The 17,466-nt window shown below is 38.5% G+C and overlaps 3 protein-coding genes across 3 annotated transcripts in view; 2 read left to right on the top strand and 1 right to left on the bottom strand.

Moving 5' to 3' along the window:
* LOC115226533 (zinc finger protein 721-like) overlaps positions 1 to 12,602 on the top strand; it is a 72,363-nt gene extending 59,761 nt beyond the window's left edge. The window contains exons 8-10 of the mRNA XM_036515039.1: positions 3,573 to 3,908; positions 10,811 to 11,958; positions 12,211 to 12,602. Of these exons, the coding sequence (XP_036370932.1) occupies positions 3,573 to 3,908; positions 10,811 to 11,958; positions 12,211 to 12,521 (1,795 nt within the window). The 3' untranslated portion in view covers positions 12,522 to 12,602. The remainder of the gene's footprint in view (positions 1 to 3,572; positions 3,909 to 10,810; positions 11,959 to 12,210) is intronic.
* The window catches only part of LOC115226589 (zinc finger protein OZF-like), a 414,387-nt gene that overhangs the window by 206,173 nt on the left and 190,748 nt on the right, over positions 1 to 17,466 (top strand). The window lies entirely within an intron of this gene.
* The window catches only part of LOC115226645 (zinc finger protein 845-like), a 364,992-nt gene that overhangs the window by 213,074 nt on the left and 134,452 nt on the right, over positions 1 to 17,466 (bottom strand). The window lies entirely within an intron of this gene.

Raw genomic sequence — 17,466 nt, 5'->3', positions numbered from 1 at the left:
CATCTGTGGTCAATCATTCTCTCAAAGTGCTCACTTATCTACACACGTACGTATTCACACAGGAGAGAAACCATATCAGTGTGTTATCTGTGGTAAATCATTCTCTGAAAATCATGCCTTAACAAAGCACAATCGCACTCACACAGGAGAGAAACCATATCGGTGTGATATCTGTGGTGTATCATATTGTCATAATCGTGCCTTAATTATACACAAGCGTGTTCATACAGGAGAGAGACCATATCACTGTGATATCTGTGGTAAATCATTCTCTTCAAATAGTGTTTTAGCTAGACACAAACGTACACATACAGGTGAAAAACTATTTCACTCTTTTCATGCAGGAGGGAAACCATATCAGTGTGATATCTGCGGTAAACCATTCTCTCAGAATTGTGCCTTAACTAAACACAAGCGTGTTCATACAGGAGAGAAACCATATCAGTGTGATATCTGCGGTAAATCATTCTCTCACAGAAGTGCCTTAACTATACACAAACGTGTTCATACAGGAGAGAAACCATATCAGTGTGATATTTGCAATATATCATTCTCTCAAAGTACTCGCTTAACAGAACACAAATATATTCATACAGGAGAGAAACCATATCGTTGTGATGTCTGTGGTAAATCATTCTCTCAAAATATTAGCTTAACAGATCACAAACGCACTCATACAGGAGAGAAACCACATCGTTGTGATGTCTGTGGTAAATCATTCTCTCGAAATATTAGCTTAACAGTACACAAACGCACTCATACAGGAGAGAAACCATATGATTGTGATGTCTGTGGTAAATCATTCTCTGACAATAGAAACTTAATAAAACACAAACGCCTTCATATCGGGTTGAAACCATATCATTGTGATATTTGTGGTAAATTATTTTCTCAAAGTATTCACTTAACTGACCACATACGTGTTCATACAGGAGAGAAACCCTATCATTGTGATATCTGTGGTAAATCGTTCTCTCATAGTAGTAGCTTCAAGAAACACAAATGTGTTATTTATACTGGAGAGAAACCATATCAGTGTGATATCTGTGGTGTATCATTCTCTCAAAAAAGTCACTTAACTAGGCACAATTTTATTCATACAGGAGAGAAATCATATCAGTGTGATATCTGTGGTAAATCATTCTCTCAAAAAAGTCACTTAACTAGGCACAATTTTATTCACACAGGAGAGAAAGGAAAGAGCTAGCTTCCACAATTTTTTGTTTGCTGTTTATTTTTAATGATCTTATGGTCTGTACAATTGAAATTAAAGCATTTTCAAAACTTATCCATTTCTCTGCAAGTTATTAGGGAAGAAGCATATACATCATCAAGGAACATTTATACACATGTATATTTATATATACCTACATATACACACATGTCTTTGCTATGTTTTTAAAACACATAAAACTCATAGATGCATACTTTTATAATATTTTACACTTAAACCGCCACAGGACAATATCTTTAGAGTTGCTTCTTAAAGTGTCCTTCACTTTTTTCATGAGAAATGCGACACATTTCAGAGTATTTGGCTGCTATTTCTAGCATGATGTTAGGCCATCTATAGGACAATATTTGTCATGGATGCTTTGTAAATTGACCTTCGATTTTAATTTGTGATAAAACAAAAATGTGAAGGTTTCAGTGACTGTTTCTGGCATGAAATGAGACCATATACAGGCCGATTTCCTTTATAAATGCTTCTTAACGGTCCTTCAAATTTTATATGGAAAATAGAGTGAATTTGAAGTCACTTGGTTTCTATTTCTAGCAGGAAAAATGACCATCCATGGGAAAGCTTTTAATAAATGCCTCTTTAAGTGTCCTTCTCTTTTTTTATGAACCCCCAACAGCAACAACAACAACAACAACCCTGCGAGGACGAAAGGCAATGTTTGTGCGTGTGTGCAGTTGGAATGTCACTGCAACAACAACAACAACAATCTATTCTTATTAAACGTTAAAAACTGTCAGATGCAGACTGCACACACGCACACACAACGCTGATGACGACGATGATGATGATGATGATGATGATGACGATGATGATGATGATGGTGATGATGATCGTGAAGAAGAAGAAGATTGAATTTTAATATTTCTGGAAATATTTATTTGTCAAAATAAAAGAATGCAAAAGATTGATGTCCAGGAATAATTCCAAAAACCATCAAAGAATTGTCTGAAACATCCAAACCAAGAACTTCAAAGACTTCATTATCATCCCCTCTGAGGAGTAAATATTTTGAATTATCTTTATATCCCAGGATTTCATCATCTTCAGATGTTTCCTCTTCAATATGTCGAGGTATTTCGTAAATATTGTTCTCTAAATCTGTTATCTAAACACATTCACCAATTATGGTCAGACGAGGTCTTGCAATATGATAATGTTCCAGACCAAAAATTATTCCTCCTTCTATTCTTATCTTCCTCACCAAAGACTTTTCCCTGAACCATTCCACAAAACAAAAAACTTCCCACCCTTCAAAGCACTCCTCCAACTTCATCACCCTCCTCAAAACAAAAACATCACCAAAAGATGTGACTCCCACATCATCCACTCCTTCCAACCTTCCCAATCTCCTCATCTTCCCACGACACACTTCATCTTTACATTTCCCATCTTCGATATCAACCACATCCACATAATAAGGGTCAAAGATGTCTGGGTCTTTGCAATAATAGTAATCCTTGTTGATCTCCTGTGAAACATTTGCTTTGACATAATATTATCAGTGAAATTTGTGAACCTCCCTGACTGGAGTGTGAAGAAGAGGAACCTGTTTGCTGATTGAAGTTGGATTTAATTTATGGAAGTGTTGCTAAAGAAAGGTAACACTGGACAGAAATTCAGCCAAAGAAATATTTGTAAAAAATTAAGCATACAAACAAAAGCAAGGAAAATATATAAACTGGGATTTGAGAGGAAAAATAATGGATGAGAGAGAGAATATTGTAGAATTGATTTCCTCTGAACCCATAACAAAAGAGATGAAATCATGTGACAGTGATATGTGTACAAGGTCCTTCCTTCAAAAGGGTAACCTACTTAGTCAAAAACGTTTTCAGACAGGAGAGAAACCCTATCCTTGTGACATCTGTGGTAAATCGTTCTCTCAAAGTGTTCACGTAACTGCACACAAACGCATTCATACAGGCGAGAAACCATATCAGTGTGATATCTGTGGTAAATCATTCTCTCAAAGTGCTCACTTATCTACACACAAACGTGTTCATACAGGAGAGAAACCATATCATTGTGATGTCTGTGGTAAATCATTCTCTGAAAATACTGCCTTAACAAAGCACAATCGTATTCATACAGGGGAAAAGCCATATCATTGTGATATCTGTGGTATATCATACTCCCATAGTAGTGCCTTAGCTATGCACAAACGTGTTCATACAGGAGAGAAACCATATCACTGTGATATCTGTGGTAAATCATTCTCTCACAGTAGTCAATTAACAAAACACAGACGTATTCAAACAGGAGAGAAACCATATCACTGTGATGTCTGTGGTAAATCATTCTCTGCAAATAGTACCTTAGTTATACACAAACGTATTCATACAGGAGAGACACCATATCATTGTGATATCTGTGGTAAATCTTTCTCTGAAAATATTGCATTAACAAAACACTATTACATTCATACAGGGGAGAAGCCATATCAGTGTGATATCTGTGGTAAATCATTCTTTCAGAATACTAACTTAACACAACACAAACGTGTCCATACGGGGGAGAGACCATACCATTGTGATATCTGTGGTAAAGTGTTCTCTCAAAGTATTCACTTAACTAAACACAGATCTATTCATACAGGAGAGAAACCATATCAGTGTGATATCTGTGGTAAATCATTCTCCCATAATAGTGTCTTAACTACACACAAATCTATTCATACGGGAAAGAGACCATTTCAGTGTGATATCTGTGGTAAATCATTCTCACAAAGCAATCACTTAACCGAACACATACGTATTCATACAGGTGAGAAACCGTTTCCTTGTGATACCTGTGGTAAATCATTCTCTAATAATAGTAACCTAACACAGCACAGACGTATTCATACAGGTGAGAGACCATTTCCTTGTGATATCTGTGGTAAATCATTCTCTCAAAGTATTCACTTAACTGGACACAAACGTATTCACACAGGAGAGAAGCCGTATCATTGTGATATCTGTGGTAGATCATTCTCTGAAAATAGTAAATTGACCAGACACAAATCTATCCATAGAAGAGAGAAAGGAAAAAGTGAGGATCTTTTGTTTTTGTAATTTTCACCTCTTTTCTTTCTTTGTTGTTTATCCAACCCATGCTAGCATGGAAAACGGACGCTAAATGATGATGATGATGATGATGATGAATGTTTTAAATTCTTCACTCAATAAATATTTTATACAATAACATAAGTTATGAGTTTTCATGCACAGGAATCTTGTAAAGTTGTCAGATATGTACAGAAACAATGACCCCCACGTACAAAACAGAAGAGACCCCAAAGGAAAAACATGAGGCTTAAGTATAGTTTAGTACACCACACCAGACTGATTGTTTGTTATTTTGTTTAACCCTTTCATTACCAAACTGGCTCTGTAATACAAATGTCTTGTTTTCATAAGTTTTGAATTCAAACCTTAGTCACAATTTATGTTCCTACCACTAGCTTAAGGATAACTAAGTTATTTTACTAAATTCTTTGTCATATTTAAAACACAGAGCATCTCAACAGAAATACAGTAACAAAAGGGTTAAATTCTAAACTTTGAAGAGATATGTTTTTAAGGGTCCAGATTAGGAATACTTTCATTCCCTTTCAAAAGCATATCACAAACGGAATGCTGGTTCAAGCAATTCTTTTCTGAGAGTTTCTGAGGGACCCATACATTATAGCGAGAAATGTATTCTAGCTTTGTTGAATTAAATATTAGCTGATGATTCATTTTCCTTGGTGATGTTTAAACAAAGTTTTAATATTTTTACCTTTTGCTCAGTTTACCTGTAATTACAGTCACTTTGAGACAAAAGTTATGCAATATAATCGATTAAGAACCCTTTCTTTAATTATGTTCCAAATTTCACATAAATATGTTGATAAGTAAAAAAGTTACAGTTGTTTAATGAAACTAGTCTAAATTCATGATTATTTTAGAATTTAATTGAAACTCGTGAGGGGTATATTTTGATCAGAAATATAGTAACGAAAGGGTTAAAAATGTTCAGTGAAAGATAATTTATTTTAAGAGCATACTTTTCTGTCTATTGGCACAAATCAGTCAATGTTGTTGACTGTATTTTAGTTAAAACCAGCGCTTGAACAAGTATGCCCAGAGATGTCCCTCTCTCCTACTTTTCATTCGTTATGACTAAAGAATTAGAAACGTAGCTGTCTGGTAAAATGCTAAATGGGAGCATTTGACGCCAACCACTCCATGAGTGTAGTGGGTGTATTTTACGTGCCACCGGCACAGGTGCCGGGGGAGGCTAGCAGCGGCCACGATCGGTCGGTGCTTTTTACATACAAGGGGAGGCTGGCAGTGGACACGATCGGTTGGTGCTTTTTACATGCAAGGGGAGGCTGGCAGCAGCCCCATCGGATGGTGCTTTTTACGTGCCATCGGCACAGGTGCCAGAGGAGGCTGGCAGCAGCCCGATCGGTTGGTGCTTTTTACGTGCCACTGGCACAGAAGCCAGTCAAGGCTGCGCTGGCATCGGCCACGTTTGGATGGTGCTTTTTACATGCCACCGGCACAGGGATCACAACTGCTATTTCCATTTGATGTTTATTTCGATATTGATGTACCTGACTCAATAGGTCTCCTCAAGCACAGCAGGTCATCCTACGATCCAAGGTAAGCACAGCAGGTCGTTCTAAAAGTTCAAAAACAATAGTTCATGTGTGAGGGGATGAGTTTGTAATATCTAATAAGTATACCTGTTTCTTTATTGCCCACAAGGGGCTAAACATAGAGGGAGCAAACAAGGACAAAGGGATTAAGTTGATTACGTCGACCTCAGTGTATAACTGGTACTTAATTTATCGACCCCAAAAGGATGAAAGTCAAAGTCGACCTCGGCGGAATTTGAACTCAGAACGTAACAGCAACGCATTTCGCCCAGCGTGCTAACGATTCTGCCAGCTCGCCGCCTATCGAATAAATATACCACCTTCTAATCCTCCCCGTCTTTCACTCTTGATAGCTGTTTGTGCTGGACTACGTTCACCAAAATTGCTTTTCATGATATAATTGAGAAAGCTGCAGATTTGTATTAAATATACACAAACAATTGACAAATGCCTTTGTAGACACTACAACAGCATTGGCGTGAAGACTCTGTCATAGAAACGAATGGATTAATTGTTGCTGTGGCTAAAACCTACAACACTGACCTGAATTCAGGCGAAGTTTAAAATGCCTGTTAAAGTTGTTGTTATGAAGTGTCACATTTATATAATTACGTTTTCATATCAATGAAAGCAGGTTTAGTTAAAACATTGCTTTCAGAGAATGAGTCAATGAAATATCTGTTTCTTTACTGCCCACAAGGGGCTAAACATAGAGGGGACAAACAAGGACAGACAAAGGGATTAAGTCGATTACATCGATCCCAGGGCGAAACTGGTACTTTATTTATCGACCCCAAAAGTATGAAAGGCAAAGTCGACCTCGGCAGAATTTGAACTCAGAACACAGCGGCAGATGAAAGGGAAATATCTGTTTCTTTACTGCCCACAAGGGGCTAAACACAGAGGGGACAGACAAAGGAATTCAGTCGATTACATCGATCCCAGTGGGTAACTGGTACTTAATTTATCGATTCCGAAAGGATGAATGGCAAAGTCGACCTCGGCGGAATTTGAACTCAGAACACAGCGGCAGATGAAAGGGAAATATCTGTTTCTTTACTGCCCACAAGGGGCTAAACACAGAGGGGACAGACAAAGGGATTCAGTCGATTACATCGATCCCAGTGGGTAACTGGTACTTTATTTATCGACCCCAAAAGGATGAAAGGCAAAGTCGACCTCGGCGGAATTTGAACTCAGAACGTATGGGCAGACGAAATACCTATTTCTTTATTACCCACAAGGGGTTAAACACAGAGGGGACAAACAAGGACAGACATAGGTATTAAGTCGATTATATCGACCCTAGTGCGTAACTGGTACTTAATTTATCGACCCCAAAAGAATGAAAGGCAAAGTCGACCTCGGCGGAATTTGAACTCTGAACGTAACGGCAGACGAAATACCTATTTCTTTACTACCCACAAGGGGCTAAACACAGACGGGACAAACAAGGACAGACAAAGGGATTGAGTCGATTACATGGACCCCAGTGGGTAACTGGTACTTAATTTATCGACCCCGAAAGAATGAAAGGCAAAGTCGACCTCGGCGGAATTTGAACTCAGAACACAGCGGCAGATGAAATGGAAACATCTCGACCAAGATGAAATAATTTGGGTGAAGATGGCAAAGAATGGACCGAAAGGATTATAGAAGTGGAAAGGGCGTGGTGAGCAGTGACGTGGAATAACCTGATTGGACGAGCAGTAAAGACAGATATTAACACGCACGCAAACATGAATAAATTAACTGGAAATCGATTTAAATAGTTTGTTCATACGCATGCGCATTGGAAGTACTTTCCTAGAAAAGTCTGCGAATCCGTTTCTGACAAGAATCTTCCCTTCTCAGCTGATGACGATCCTTGTAATAGGCCCTTGAAGTTTATTCCTCACCTGCTAGACACACACACATATAACAACACTATCCTTCATGAAACATTTCCGTAAGTATTAAGCAAAGAAGATTTTCATTGTTTTTAATTCTGTAGACTTTCGGTCTTTGGCGCCTCGATTCTTTGTGTCTCTTCTGTGTTTTATGAACGAGAGATGTCCCTGATTTGTGCGGGATTTGGCTGCTATTTCTAGCTATATAACAGAGATTCCATGATCTGTGTGTGATTTGGCTGCTATTTCTAGCTATGGAAGAGCGATTCTATGATCTATGTATGATTTCGCTGCTATTTCTAGCTATGGAAGAGAGACTCTATGGTCTGTGTGTGATTTGGCTGCTATTTCTAGCTATAGAAGAGAGATTACATGATCTGTGTGTGACTTGGCTGCTATTTCTAGCTATGGAAGAGAGATTCCCTGATCTGTATGTGATTTGGCTGCTATTTCTAGCTATAGAAGAGAGACTATGGTCTGTGTGTGATTTGGCTGCTATTTCTAGCTATAGAAGAGAGATTCCATGATCTGTGTGATTTGGCTGCTATTTCTAGCTATAGAAGAGAGATTCCATGATCTGTGTGTGATTTGGCTGCTATTTCTAGTGGGTAATAAAGAAATAGGTATTTCGTTCTGAGTTCAAATTCCGCCGAGGTCGACTTTACCTTTCATCCTTTCGGGTTCAATAAATTAAGTACCAGTTACGCACTGGGGTCGATGTAATCGACTTAATACCTATGTCTGTCCTTGTTTGTCCCCTCTGTGTTTAGCTCCTTGTGGGTAAAGAAATATATTTGTAGCTGTGACTGAAAGATTCTATGATTAATGCGAGATTTGGCTGCTATTTCTAGCAGTGACTGAAAGATTCTATGATTAATGCGAGATTTGGCTGCTATTTCTAGCAGTGACTGAAAGATTCTATCATTAATGCGAGATTTGGCTGCTATTTCTAGCAGTGACTGAAAGATTCTATGATTAATGCGAGATTTGGCTGCTATTTCTAGCAGTGACTGAAAGATTCTATGATTAATGCGAGATTTGGCTGCTATTTCTAGCAGTGACTGAAAGGTTCTATGATTAATGCGAGATTTGGCTGCTATTTCTAGCAGTGACTGAAAGGTTCTATGATTAATGCGAGATTTGGCTGCTATTTCTGCAGTACTTAAGTACAATGCCAACATAGAGGCACTAAATCTTAAGGATATGGAGTTGGCGAGGGGCAATGTAAGGTGACGAAGACTGCTTTTAATTATGTAAGGGATCTCGCGATATCGTCCCTTTTTAATCTGATCTTTTACTGTGCCCCGTCGTTCGGTTTAGCTTTTAGTGTTACCGTGAGGTGGTGTCTACACACGCTTCACCCCCGCCCATTCTGTGATATTCTCATCATCTCTTGTGCTTGCATCGGCAATAAGTGGGCACAACTAGCGAACAGTGGTCCCGGTGCGCGCACTCGCGCTAGCTAGTCTAGAGTAGTCGATCCTACAACGTCTTGCGCGTGCGCAAATGATTAGATTCACGCATGCGCGATACACAAATTAATTAATATTGTTTTACACAAATTGAATATTTTTCGAGCAAATAAATTAATTCTGGCGATCTTAAGGTATAAGTACCGGTGTACTTCAGGAAGTACCAGATACATTTCAGAAAAGTGGGTTTTTTTAATATATATATGGGGGGGGGGGGGTAGAGTTAGGGTATGTGGCGATCCTTCGGTATAGGTACACACGTGACTTTGTTTACATTTCTGAAGATAACAGAAACCCTTTTCACTGCGTGGCATCATGGGCGAGTGTCTTCTGCTATAGCCCCGGGCCGACCAATGCCTTGTGAGTGGATTTGGTAGACGGAAACTGAAAGAAGCCCGTCGTATATGTGTGTGTCTTTGTATGTGTATATGTTTGTCTCTCCAACATTTCTTGACAACCGATGCTGGTGTGTTTACGTCCCCGTCACGTAGCGGTTCGGCAAAAGGAGACCGATACAATAAGTACTGGGATTACAAAGAATAAGTCCCGGGGTCGACGATTTGCTCGACTAAAGGCGGTGCTCCAGCATGGCCGCAGTCAAATGACTGAAACAAGTAAAAGAGTAAAGGGTATACAAAATAAACGGTGTGTGCAAAAAATTAGGAAGATTCATCCATTTAAAGACCCCCTAACTCGGGTTCCCGCGAATAGAAAGAGGAATGTGTGGGACCGTACAAGGGGAGGTAATTTGCTTTTACCATTCAGGTAAATTCCTGATTGTGTTTTTATGGTGCACCCTCTTAAGGTTTATGGCTAGGTTCTGGGTCCGGTTCGGTGGTGTGCGCTCACTTTACCATTGCCCAGAAATAGTTATAAAACAATAGAGTGGGCAGTAAAACGACAGGCACAACACCACAGTGGGGACCAAAAAAAACCCACATGAAACGAATGAAATAGCAGCAGGATCCCCTCTCCCACGAAGTACCATTTAATCTTATTATATACAGTTTTTAAACTATTTATTTTGTATTTTTTTTCCGTATTTCTGTATTTTTTAAGTAGCCTCTACCATCTTACGCTGTTGTTTCTTTATAATTTCAGGACATCAGATGACATTGACACAACAGAAGAATCATCCTCAATATCTCCCGTGTTTTAAAGACTAAACGAAATTATTCCATGAAACAGATGTATCAGATTGTTTCTACAAATACGTGGAAGAATTCCTGTGAAACATTTGCTTTGACATAATATTATTAGCGAAATTTGTGACCCTCCCTGACTGGAGTGTGAAGAAGAGGAACCTGTTTGCTGATTGAAGTTGGATTTAATTTATGGAAGTGTTGCTAAAGAAAGGTAACACTGGACAGAGATTCAGCCAAAGAAATATTTGAAAAAATAAAGCATACGAACAAAAGCAAGGAAAATATATAAACTGGGATCTGAGAGGATAAATAATGGAAGAGAGAGAGAATATTGTAGAATTGATATCCTTAGAAGACATGATGAAAAAGATGATATCATATGACTGTGATATTTGTACAAAGTCCTTTTCTCAAGAAAGTGACCTTCTTAGGCACAAACGTATTCATACAGGAGATAAACCATATCACTGTGATGTCTGTGGTAAATCATTCTGTCAAAATAGTAGCTTAATGAAACACAAATATATTCATACAGGAGAGACACCATATCGTTGTGATATATGTGGCAAATCCTTTTCTCATATTAGTATCTTTACTAGACATAAACGTATTCATACAGAAGAGAAACCATGTCATTGTGATATCTGTGGTAAATCATTCTCTCAGACTAATCACTTAACTACACACCAACGCGTTCATACAGGAGAAAAGCCATATCACTGTGATGTCTGTGGTAAATCTTTCTCTCAAAGTGGTCACTTAACTGGTCACAAACTTATTCATACAGGTGAGAAACCATATCATTGTGACATCTGTGGTAAATCATTCTCTCAAAGTGCTCACTTATCTACACACGTACGTATTCACACGGGAGAGAAACCATATCAGTGTGTTATCTGTAGTAAATCATTCTCTGAAAATACTGCCTTAACAAAGCACAATCGTACTCACACAGGAGAGAAACCATATCAGTGTGATATCTGTGGTGTATCGTATTGTCATAATCGTGCCTTAATTATACACAAGCGTGTTCATACAGGAGAGAGACCATATCACTGTGATATCTGTGGTAAAGCATTCTCTTCAAATAGTGTTTTAGCTAGACACAAACGTACACATACAGGTGAAAAACCATTTCACTGTGATATCTGTGGTAAATCATTCCCTGAAAGTGGTACCTTATCTAAACACAAACGTACTCATACAGGAGAGAGACCATATCACTTCGATATTTGTGGTAACTCATACACAGCAAATATTGATGGAACTAAACCTATTCATTCAGGAGAGAAACCAAATGACTGTGATATTTGTGATAAATCATTCACTAACCGTGGTAGTGTTACTGCTCACAAACGTACTCATACAGGAGAGAAGCCATATCAGTGTGATATCTGCGGTAAACCATTCTCTCAGAATGGTGCCTTAACTATACACAAACGTGTTCATACAGGAGAGAAACCATATCAGTGTGATATTTGCGATAAATCATTCTCTCAAAAAGTTATCTTAATTAAACACATTCGTATTCACACAGGAGAGAAACCATATCGTTGTGATGTCTGTGGTAAATCATTCTCTCAAAGTATTCGCTTAACAGAACACAAGCATATTCATACAGGAGAGAAACCATATCGTTGTGATGTCTGTGGTAAATCATTCTCTCGAAATATTAGCTTAACGGAACACAAACATATTCATACAGGAGAGAAACCATATGATTGTGACGTCTGTGGTAAATCATTCTCTTATAATAGTAACTTGATAAAACACAAACGCCTTCATATTGGGTTGAAACCATATCATTGTGATATCTGTGGTAAAGTATTTTCTCAAAGTATTCACTTAACTGACCACATACGTGTTCATACAGGAGAGAAACCCTATCATTGTGATATCTGTGGTAAATCGTTCTCTCATAGTAGTAGCTTCAAGAAACACAAATGTGTTATTTATACTGGAGAGAAACCATATCAGTGTGATATCTGTGGTAAATCATTCTCTCAAAAAAGTCACTTAACTAGGCACAAATTTATTCATACAGGAGAGAAATCATATCAGTGTGATATCTGTGGTAAATCATTCTCTCAAAAAATTCACTTAACTAAGCACAATTTTATTCACACAGGGGAGAAAGGAAAGAGCTAGCTTCCACAATTTTTTGTTTGCTGTTTATCTTTAATGATCTTCTGCTCTGTGCAATTGAAATTAAAGCATTTTCAAAACTTAGATTTCTTTCGGGTTTTTTATTTAACCTTTTCCCTTTCTGCAATTTATGGACCTCTATATCAAACCACTTCCTCCTAACAACCACACACCTTGTTCTTTCTTGAATACTGCATCCTTTGCAGTATATCTACTGCTTATTTGCTTTCAAATGCTTTTCATACACTGCAATATTGTAAAGTTGTCAAATAAATAATGACCCCAAGTACAAAATAGAAGAGACCACGAAGGAAGAACATAAGGCATAAGTATAGTTTAGTGCCCCACACCAGATTGATTCCTTGGTATTTTCTTTAAACTCTGCAGAGATATGCTTTTAGGGGTCCAGATGAAAATTACCTTCATGAAACTGAGAAACTTTTTGGAGGATATTCTGATCATTTTCAACCCCACTCTGATTTTGTCATGCTAACTTCAGATTTTGGGGGAGCCCACCAGCCATATGATCACCTATGAATCTTGTGGCACACAAACCAGATTGACTACATTCTCACCAGGAAGCAGGATAGTCATAGTAAAATAATAATAATAAAACATTGTGTACTCAGGTGCACTACAACTCATCTAAAGTGTATGTGTAGTACATAGGGTAATGTACAAGCGTCAGGAAAAGAACAGTGCATGAGTCATGACACACATATGTGTATGAGTATGGAAGGGGGGCAATCAGGTGTAGTTTCGGCGGATTTCGGAAAGCATGAGGGCCTTAAAAGATGCAGTATCATGGCAGTCAACAACTGACGCAGGCAGTTTGTTCCATGCTTCAGCAACTCTGAGAGTGAAAATATGTTTCCGAAAGTCATGGGAGCTGTGTTGTTTTCTGACTTTGTAGGCATGTCCACATGTGTTGGACACATGGAGATCAAAAAGGTGTTCAGTGTTGTTGTTGGTGAGGTGGTTGATATAATTGTGAATGCAAAGTCATTCTCTGGTAAAGAATGGACTTATCTGGACCCCAGAGGAAGCGTTTGGCTGGGAGACTCACTCCCTTATATGGTAGCTGCTGCAAAAGCTAGGAGATGAATGGCTGGTGAGACTTAACAATGAGTACTTTGATGTATTTGGTATGCAGGTAGGAGTTGACCAGGTTTAGGTTCTCACCTGTTCCCTCCTATTTATTGAAGCCTTGCTCAATGCCCTTCTCTGAATGTCTATCAATTTAGTGACGAATAAAAGAATTATATTGTCTGGAATGTTCTGAGGGTTTTTTTAATATGCAACAATGGCGCAGGAGTGGCTGTGTGGTAACTAGCTTGCTAACCAACCACATGGTTCCGGGTTCAGTCACACTGCGTGGCACCTTGGGCAAGTGTCTTCTACTATAGCCTCAGGCCGACCAAAGCCTTGTGAGTGGATTTGGTAGACGGAAACTGAAAGAAGCCTGTCGTATATATATATATATATATGCGTGTGTTTGTACCCCTAGCATTGCTTGACAACCGATGCTGGTGTGTTTACGTCCCTGTCACTTAGTGGTTCAGCAAAAAGTGACTGATAGAATAAGTACTGGGCTTACAAAGAATAAGTCCCGGGATCGATTTGCTCGACTAAAGGCGGTGCTCCAGCATGGCCGCAGTCAAATGACTGAAACAAGTAAAAGAATAAAGAGCAATGGATGTAAATTATTGACCTTTCAATATATTATATTCAGCGAAGTAATTTCCCTTAATTATTAACGACCCTTTCCCATCTATTAGGCAATTTAAATATTCCATCAGTATAAAATTTGAATAATTTCAAAGACAAAATATCATTTAGATGCATTTTGATTCCATTCAAATGGTTAAATGTTTTCCCTTGTGATGAGTTCTGTAGAGACAAGAACAAGTGGTAGTCGGATGGTGCAATATCAGAAGAATATGGTTGAGGGGTTAAGAGATCCCGGACAAGTTCATGTAGCTTTGTTCCGGTGGCCAAAGACATGAGGTCAGGCATTGTTTTGTTGCAACTCTACCACTCTTTCCTGTTGTCCAATCTTCAGCCTCAATTCTTTGATTTTTTTTTTATTATTTGCAAGTTAGCCAGCTGATAGCAATACACTTCAGAATTAATTGTCTGGTTTTGTGGGAGAAGCTCATAATAAATCAAATCGTTTATGATCAAATCAAATAAAAGTGAAAGTCGAAATCGAAATCTCTCAACATTAATGGAAATTGTAGCTGAGATACCAGTACTGGTGACACGTAAGAGAACCATCCGATCGTGGCCGTTGCCAGCCCCGTCTGGCCCCCCCCCCCCCCCCCGTGCTGGTGGTACGTAAAAAGCACCATCCGATCGTGGCCGTTTGCCAGCCTTGTCTGGCACCTGTGCAGGTGGCACATAAAAAGCACCCACTACACTCTCGGAGTGGCTGGCGTTAGGAAGGGCATCCAGCCGTAGAAACACTGCCAGATCAGACTGGAGCCTGGCGCAGCCTCCTGGCTTCCCAGACCCCAGTTGAACCGTTCAACCCATGCTAGCATGGAAAACGGACGTTAAACGATGATAATGATGACGATGATGATGATGATCCTACCAAACACAAAGCATAACTTTTTTTCTTTTTATTTTGCATGGATATTCGTCCTTGGTTGTTGTTTGGGGGACTTTATTCCAGCTCCAGTAACATTTTTGCATTGCGTTTTCATACACATCTGTTTTTCATCTCCAGTTACAAGTTGGGAAAACCGTTTGTCCCTGAAAGAAAAAGGTTTTTCCAATAAATCCCCATAGAATCGGAATCTACACCATCTGAAGCATATTTGTAGGAAATTCCATGAAAAATATCCATTTCTCTGCAAGTTATTAGGGAAGAAGCATATACATCATCAAGGAACATTTATACACATGTATATTTATATATACCTACATATACACACATGTCTTTGCTATGTTTTTTAAACACATAAAACTCATAGATGCATACTTTTATAATATTTTACACTTAAACCGCCACAGGACAATATCTTTAGAGTTGCTTCTTAAAGTGTCCTTCACTTTTTTGATGAAAAACGATACAAATTTCAGAGTATTTGGCTGTTATTTCTAGCATGATGTTAGGCCATCTATAGGACAATATTTGACATGGATGCTTTGAAAATTGTCTTTCAATTTTTATTTGTGATGAAACAAAAATGTGAAGGTTTAGGTGGCTCTTTCTAGCATGAAATGAATGCTTCTTAGCTGTCCTTCAAATTTTATATGAAAAGTAAAGTGGTTTCTATTTCTAGCATGAAAAATGACCAGTTATGGGAAAGCTTTTACTGAATGCTTCTTAAAGTGTCCTTCTCTTTTTTTATGAACCCCCAACAGCAACAACAACAACAACAACCCTACGAGGACGAAAGGCAATGTTTGTGTGTGTGTGCAGTTGGAATGTCACTGCAACAACAACAACAACAACAATCTATTCTTATTAAACGTTAAAAACTGTCAGATGCAGACTGCACACACGCACACACAACGCTGATGACGACGATGATGATGATGATGATGACGATGATGGCGACGATGATGATGATGACGATGATGATGATGACGACGACGACGACGACGACGACGACCACCACGACGACCACGACGGCGGAGACGGCCACGACCACGACGGCGGTGGTGGTCGTCTGCCTTTTAATGGAGAATCAATGATTATGAAAGTCTCTGCTTTCGGACCAGACATTCCTATACATACATGCATGCGTATATATATATATATATATATATATATATATACACATATACACACACAAACATACATACTTATAGCCTTACTTCTATACATACATTCCTAAATATGTGTGTATATATATATAAACACATGTATATATACTGTATATAGATATACACACACACACAAAGAGAGAGTGTTGAGGAATGTTACAACAATAAGTGTTAGTGTGTAGAATGCAATGTATGCGATGCAGGTTCGATTCCCGTGCGAAGCCATTTACAACAACAACAACAACAATAATAATAAGAAGAAGAAGAAGATTGAAGTTTAATATTTCTGGAAATATTTATTTGTCAAAATAAAAGAAAGCAAAAGATTGACGTCCAGGAATAATTCCAAAAACCATCAAAGAATTGTCTGAAACATCCAAACCAAGAACTTCAGAGACTTCATTATCCTCCTTTCTGAGGAGTAAATATTTTGGATTATCTTTTAATTCCAGGATTTCATCATCTTCAGATGTTTCCTCTTCAATATGTCGAGGTATTTCGTAAATATTGTTCTCTAAATCTGTTATATAAACACATTCACCAATTATGGTCAGACGAGGTCTTGGAATACAATATTCCAGATCATAAAACGGTTCATCTATTCTTATCCTCCTCACCAAAGACTTTTCCCTGAACCATTCCACAAAACAAAAATCTTCCCAAATTCCATCCCCCTCCTTCTTCATCTCCCTCCTCACAACAAAAACATCACCAAAAGATGTGACTCCCACACCCCACACCCCTTCATCTCCCTCCAACCTTCCACATCTCCCCATCTTCCCACGACACACTTCATCTTTATATTTCCCATCTTTGATATCAACCACATCCACATAATAAGGGTCAAAGATGTCGGGGTCATCGCAATAATAGTAAAAATTGTTGTTCTCCCACATTCTTTTGTATTTCTCGTGTCTCTCTTCTTGAGTTATGTCTCTAATATAATGACCACCACACACGAGTTGATTGTCGTTGTATTTATAAATCCTGTTGTAGTATTTCTCAGTACTGATGGTTTTTAAACGACGGAGATCCCTGTTGAAGACCCTCATTTCTCTCCCAAAGGCGACAATGAAACGTTCCTCTGTCCACCGACATATGTCCAGTGGTGGTCGTTGTTGTTGTTCATGTTGAAGTATGTCCACTGTTGTTGTTGTTGTTGTTCTGATTA

This window comes from Octopus sinensis, linkage group LG30, assembly GCF_006345805.1.
Source record: "Octopus sinensis linkage group LG30, ASM634580v1, whole genome shotgun sequence".
In the NCBI taxonomy this organism is placed as follows: domain Eukaryota; kingdom Metazoa; phylum Mollusca; class Cephalopoda; order Octopoda; family Octopodidae; genus Octopus; species Octopus sinensis.
This window is presented reverse-complemented; position numbering and strand designations above follow the sequence as displayed.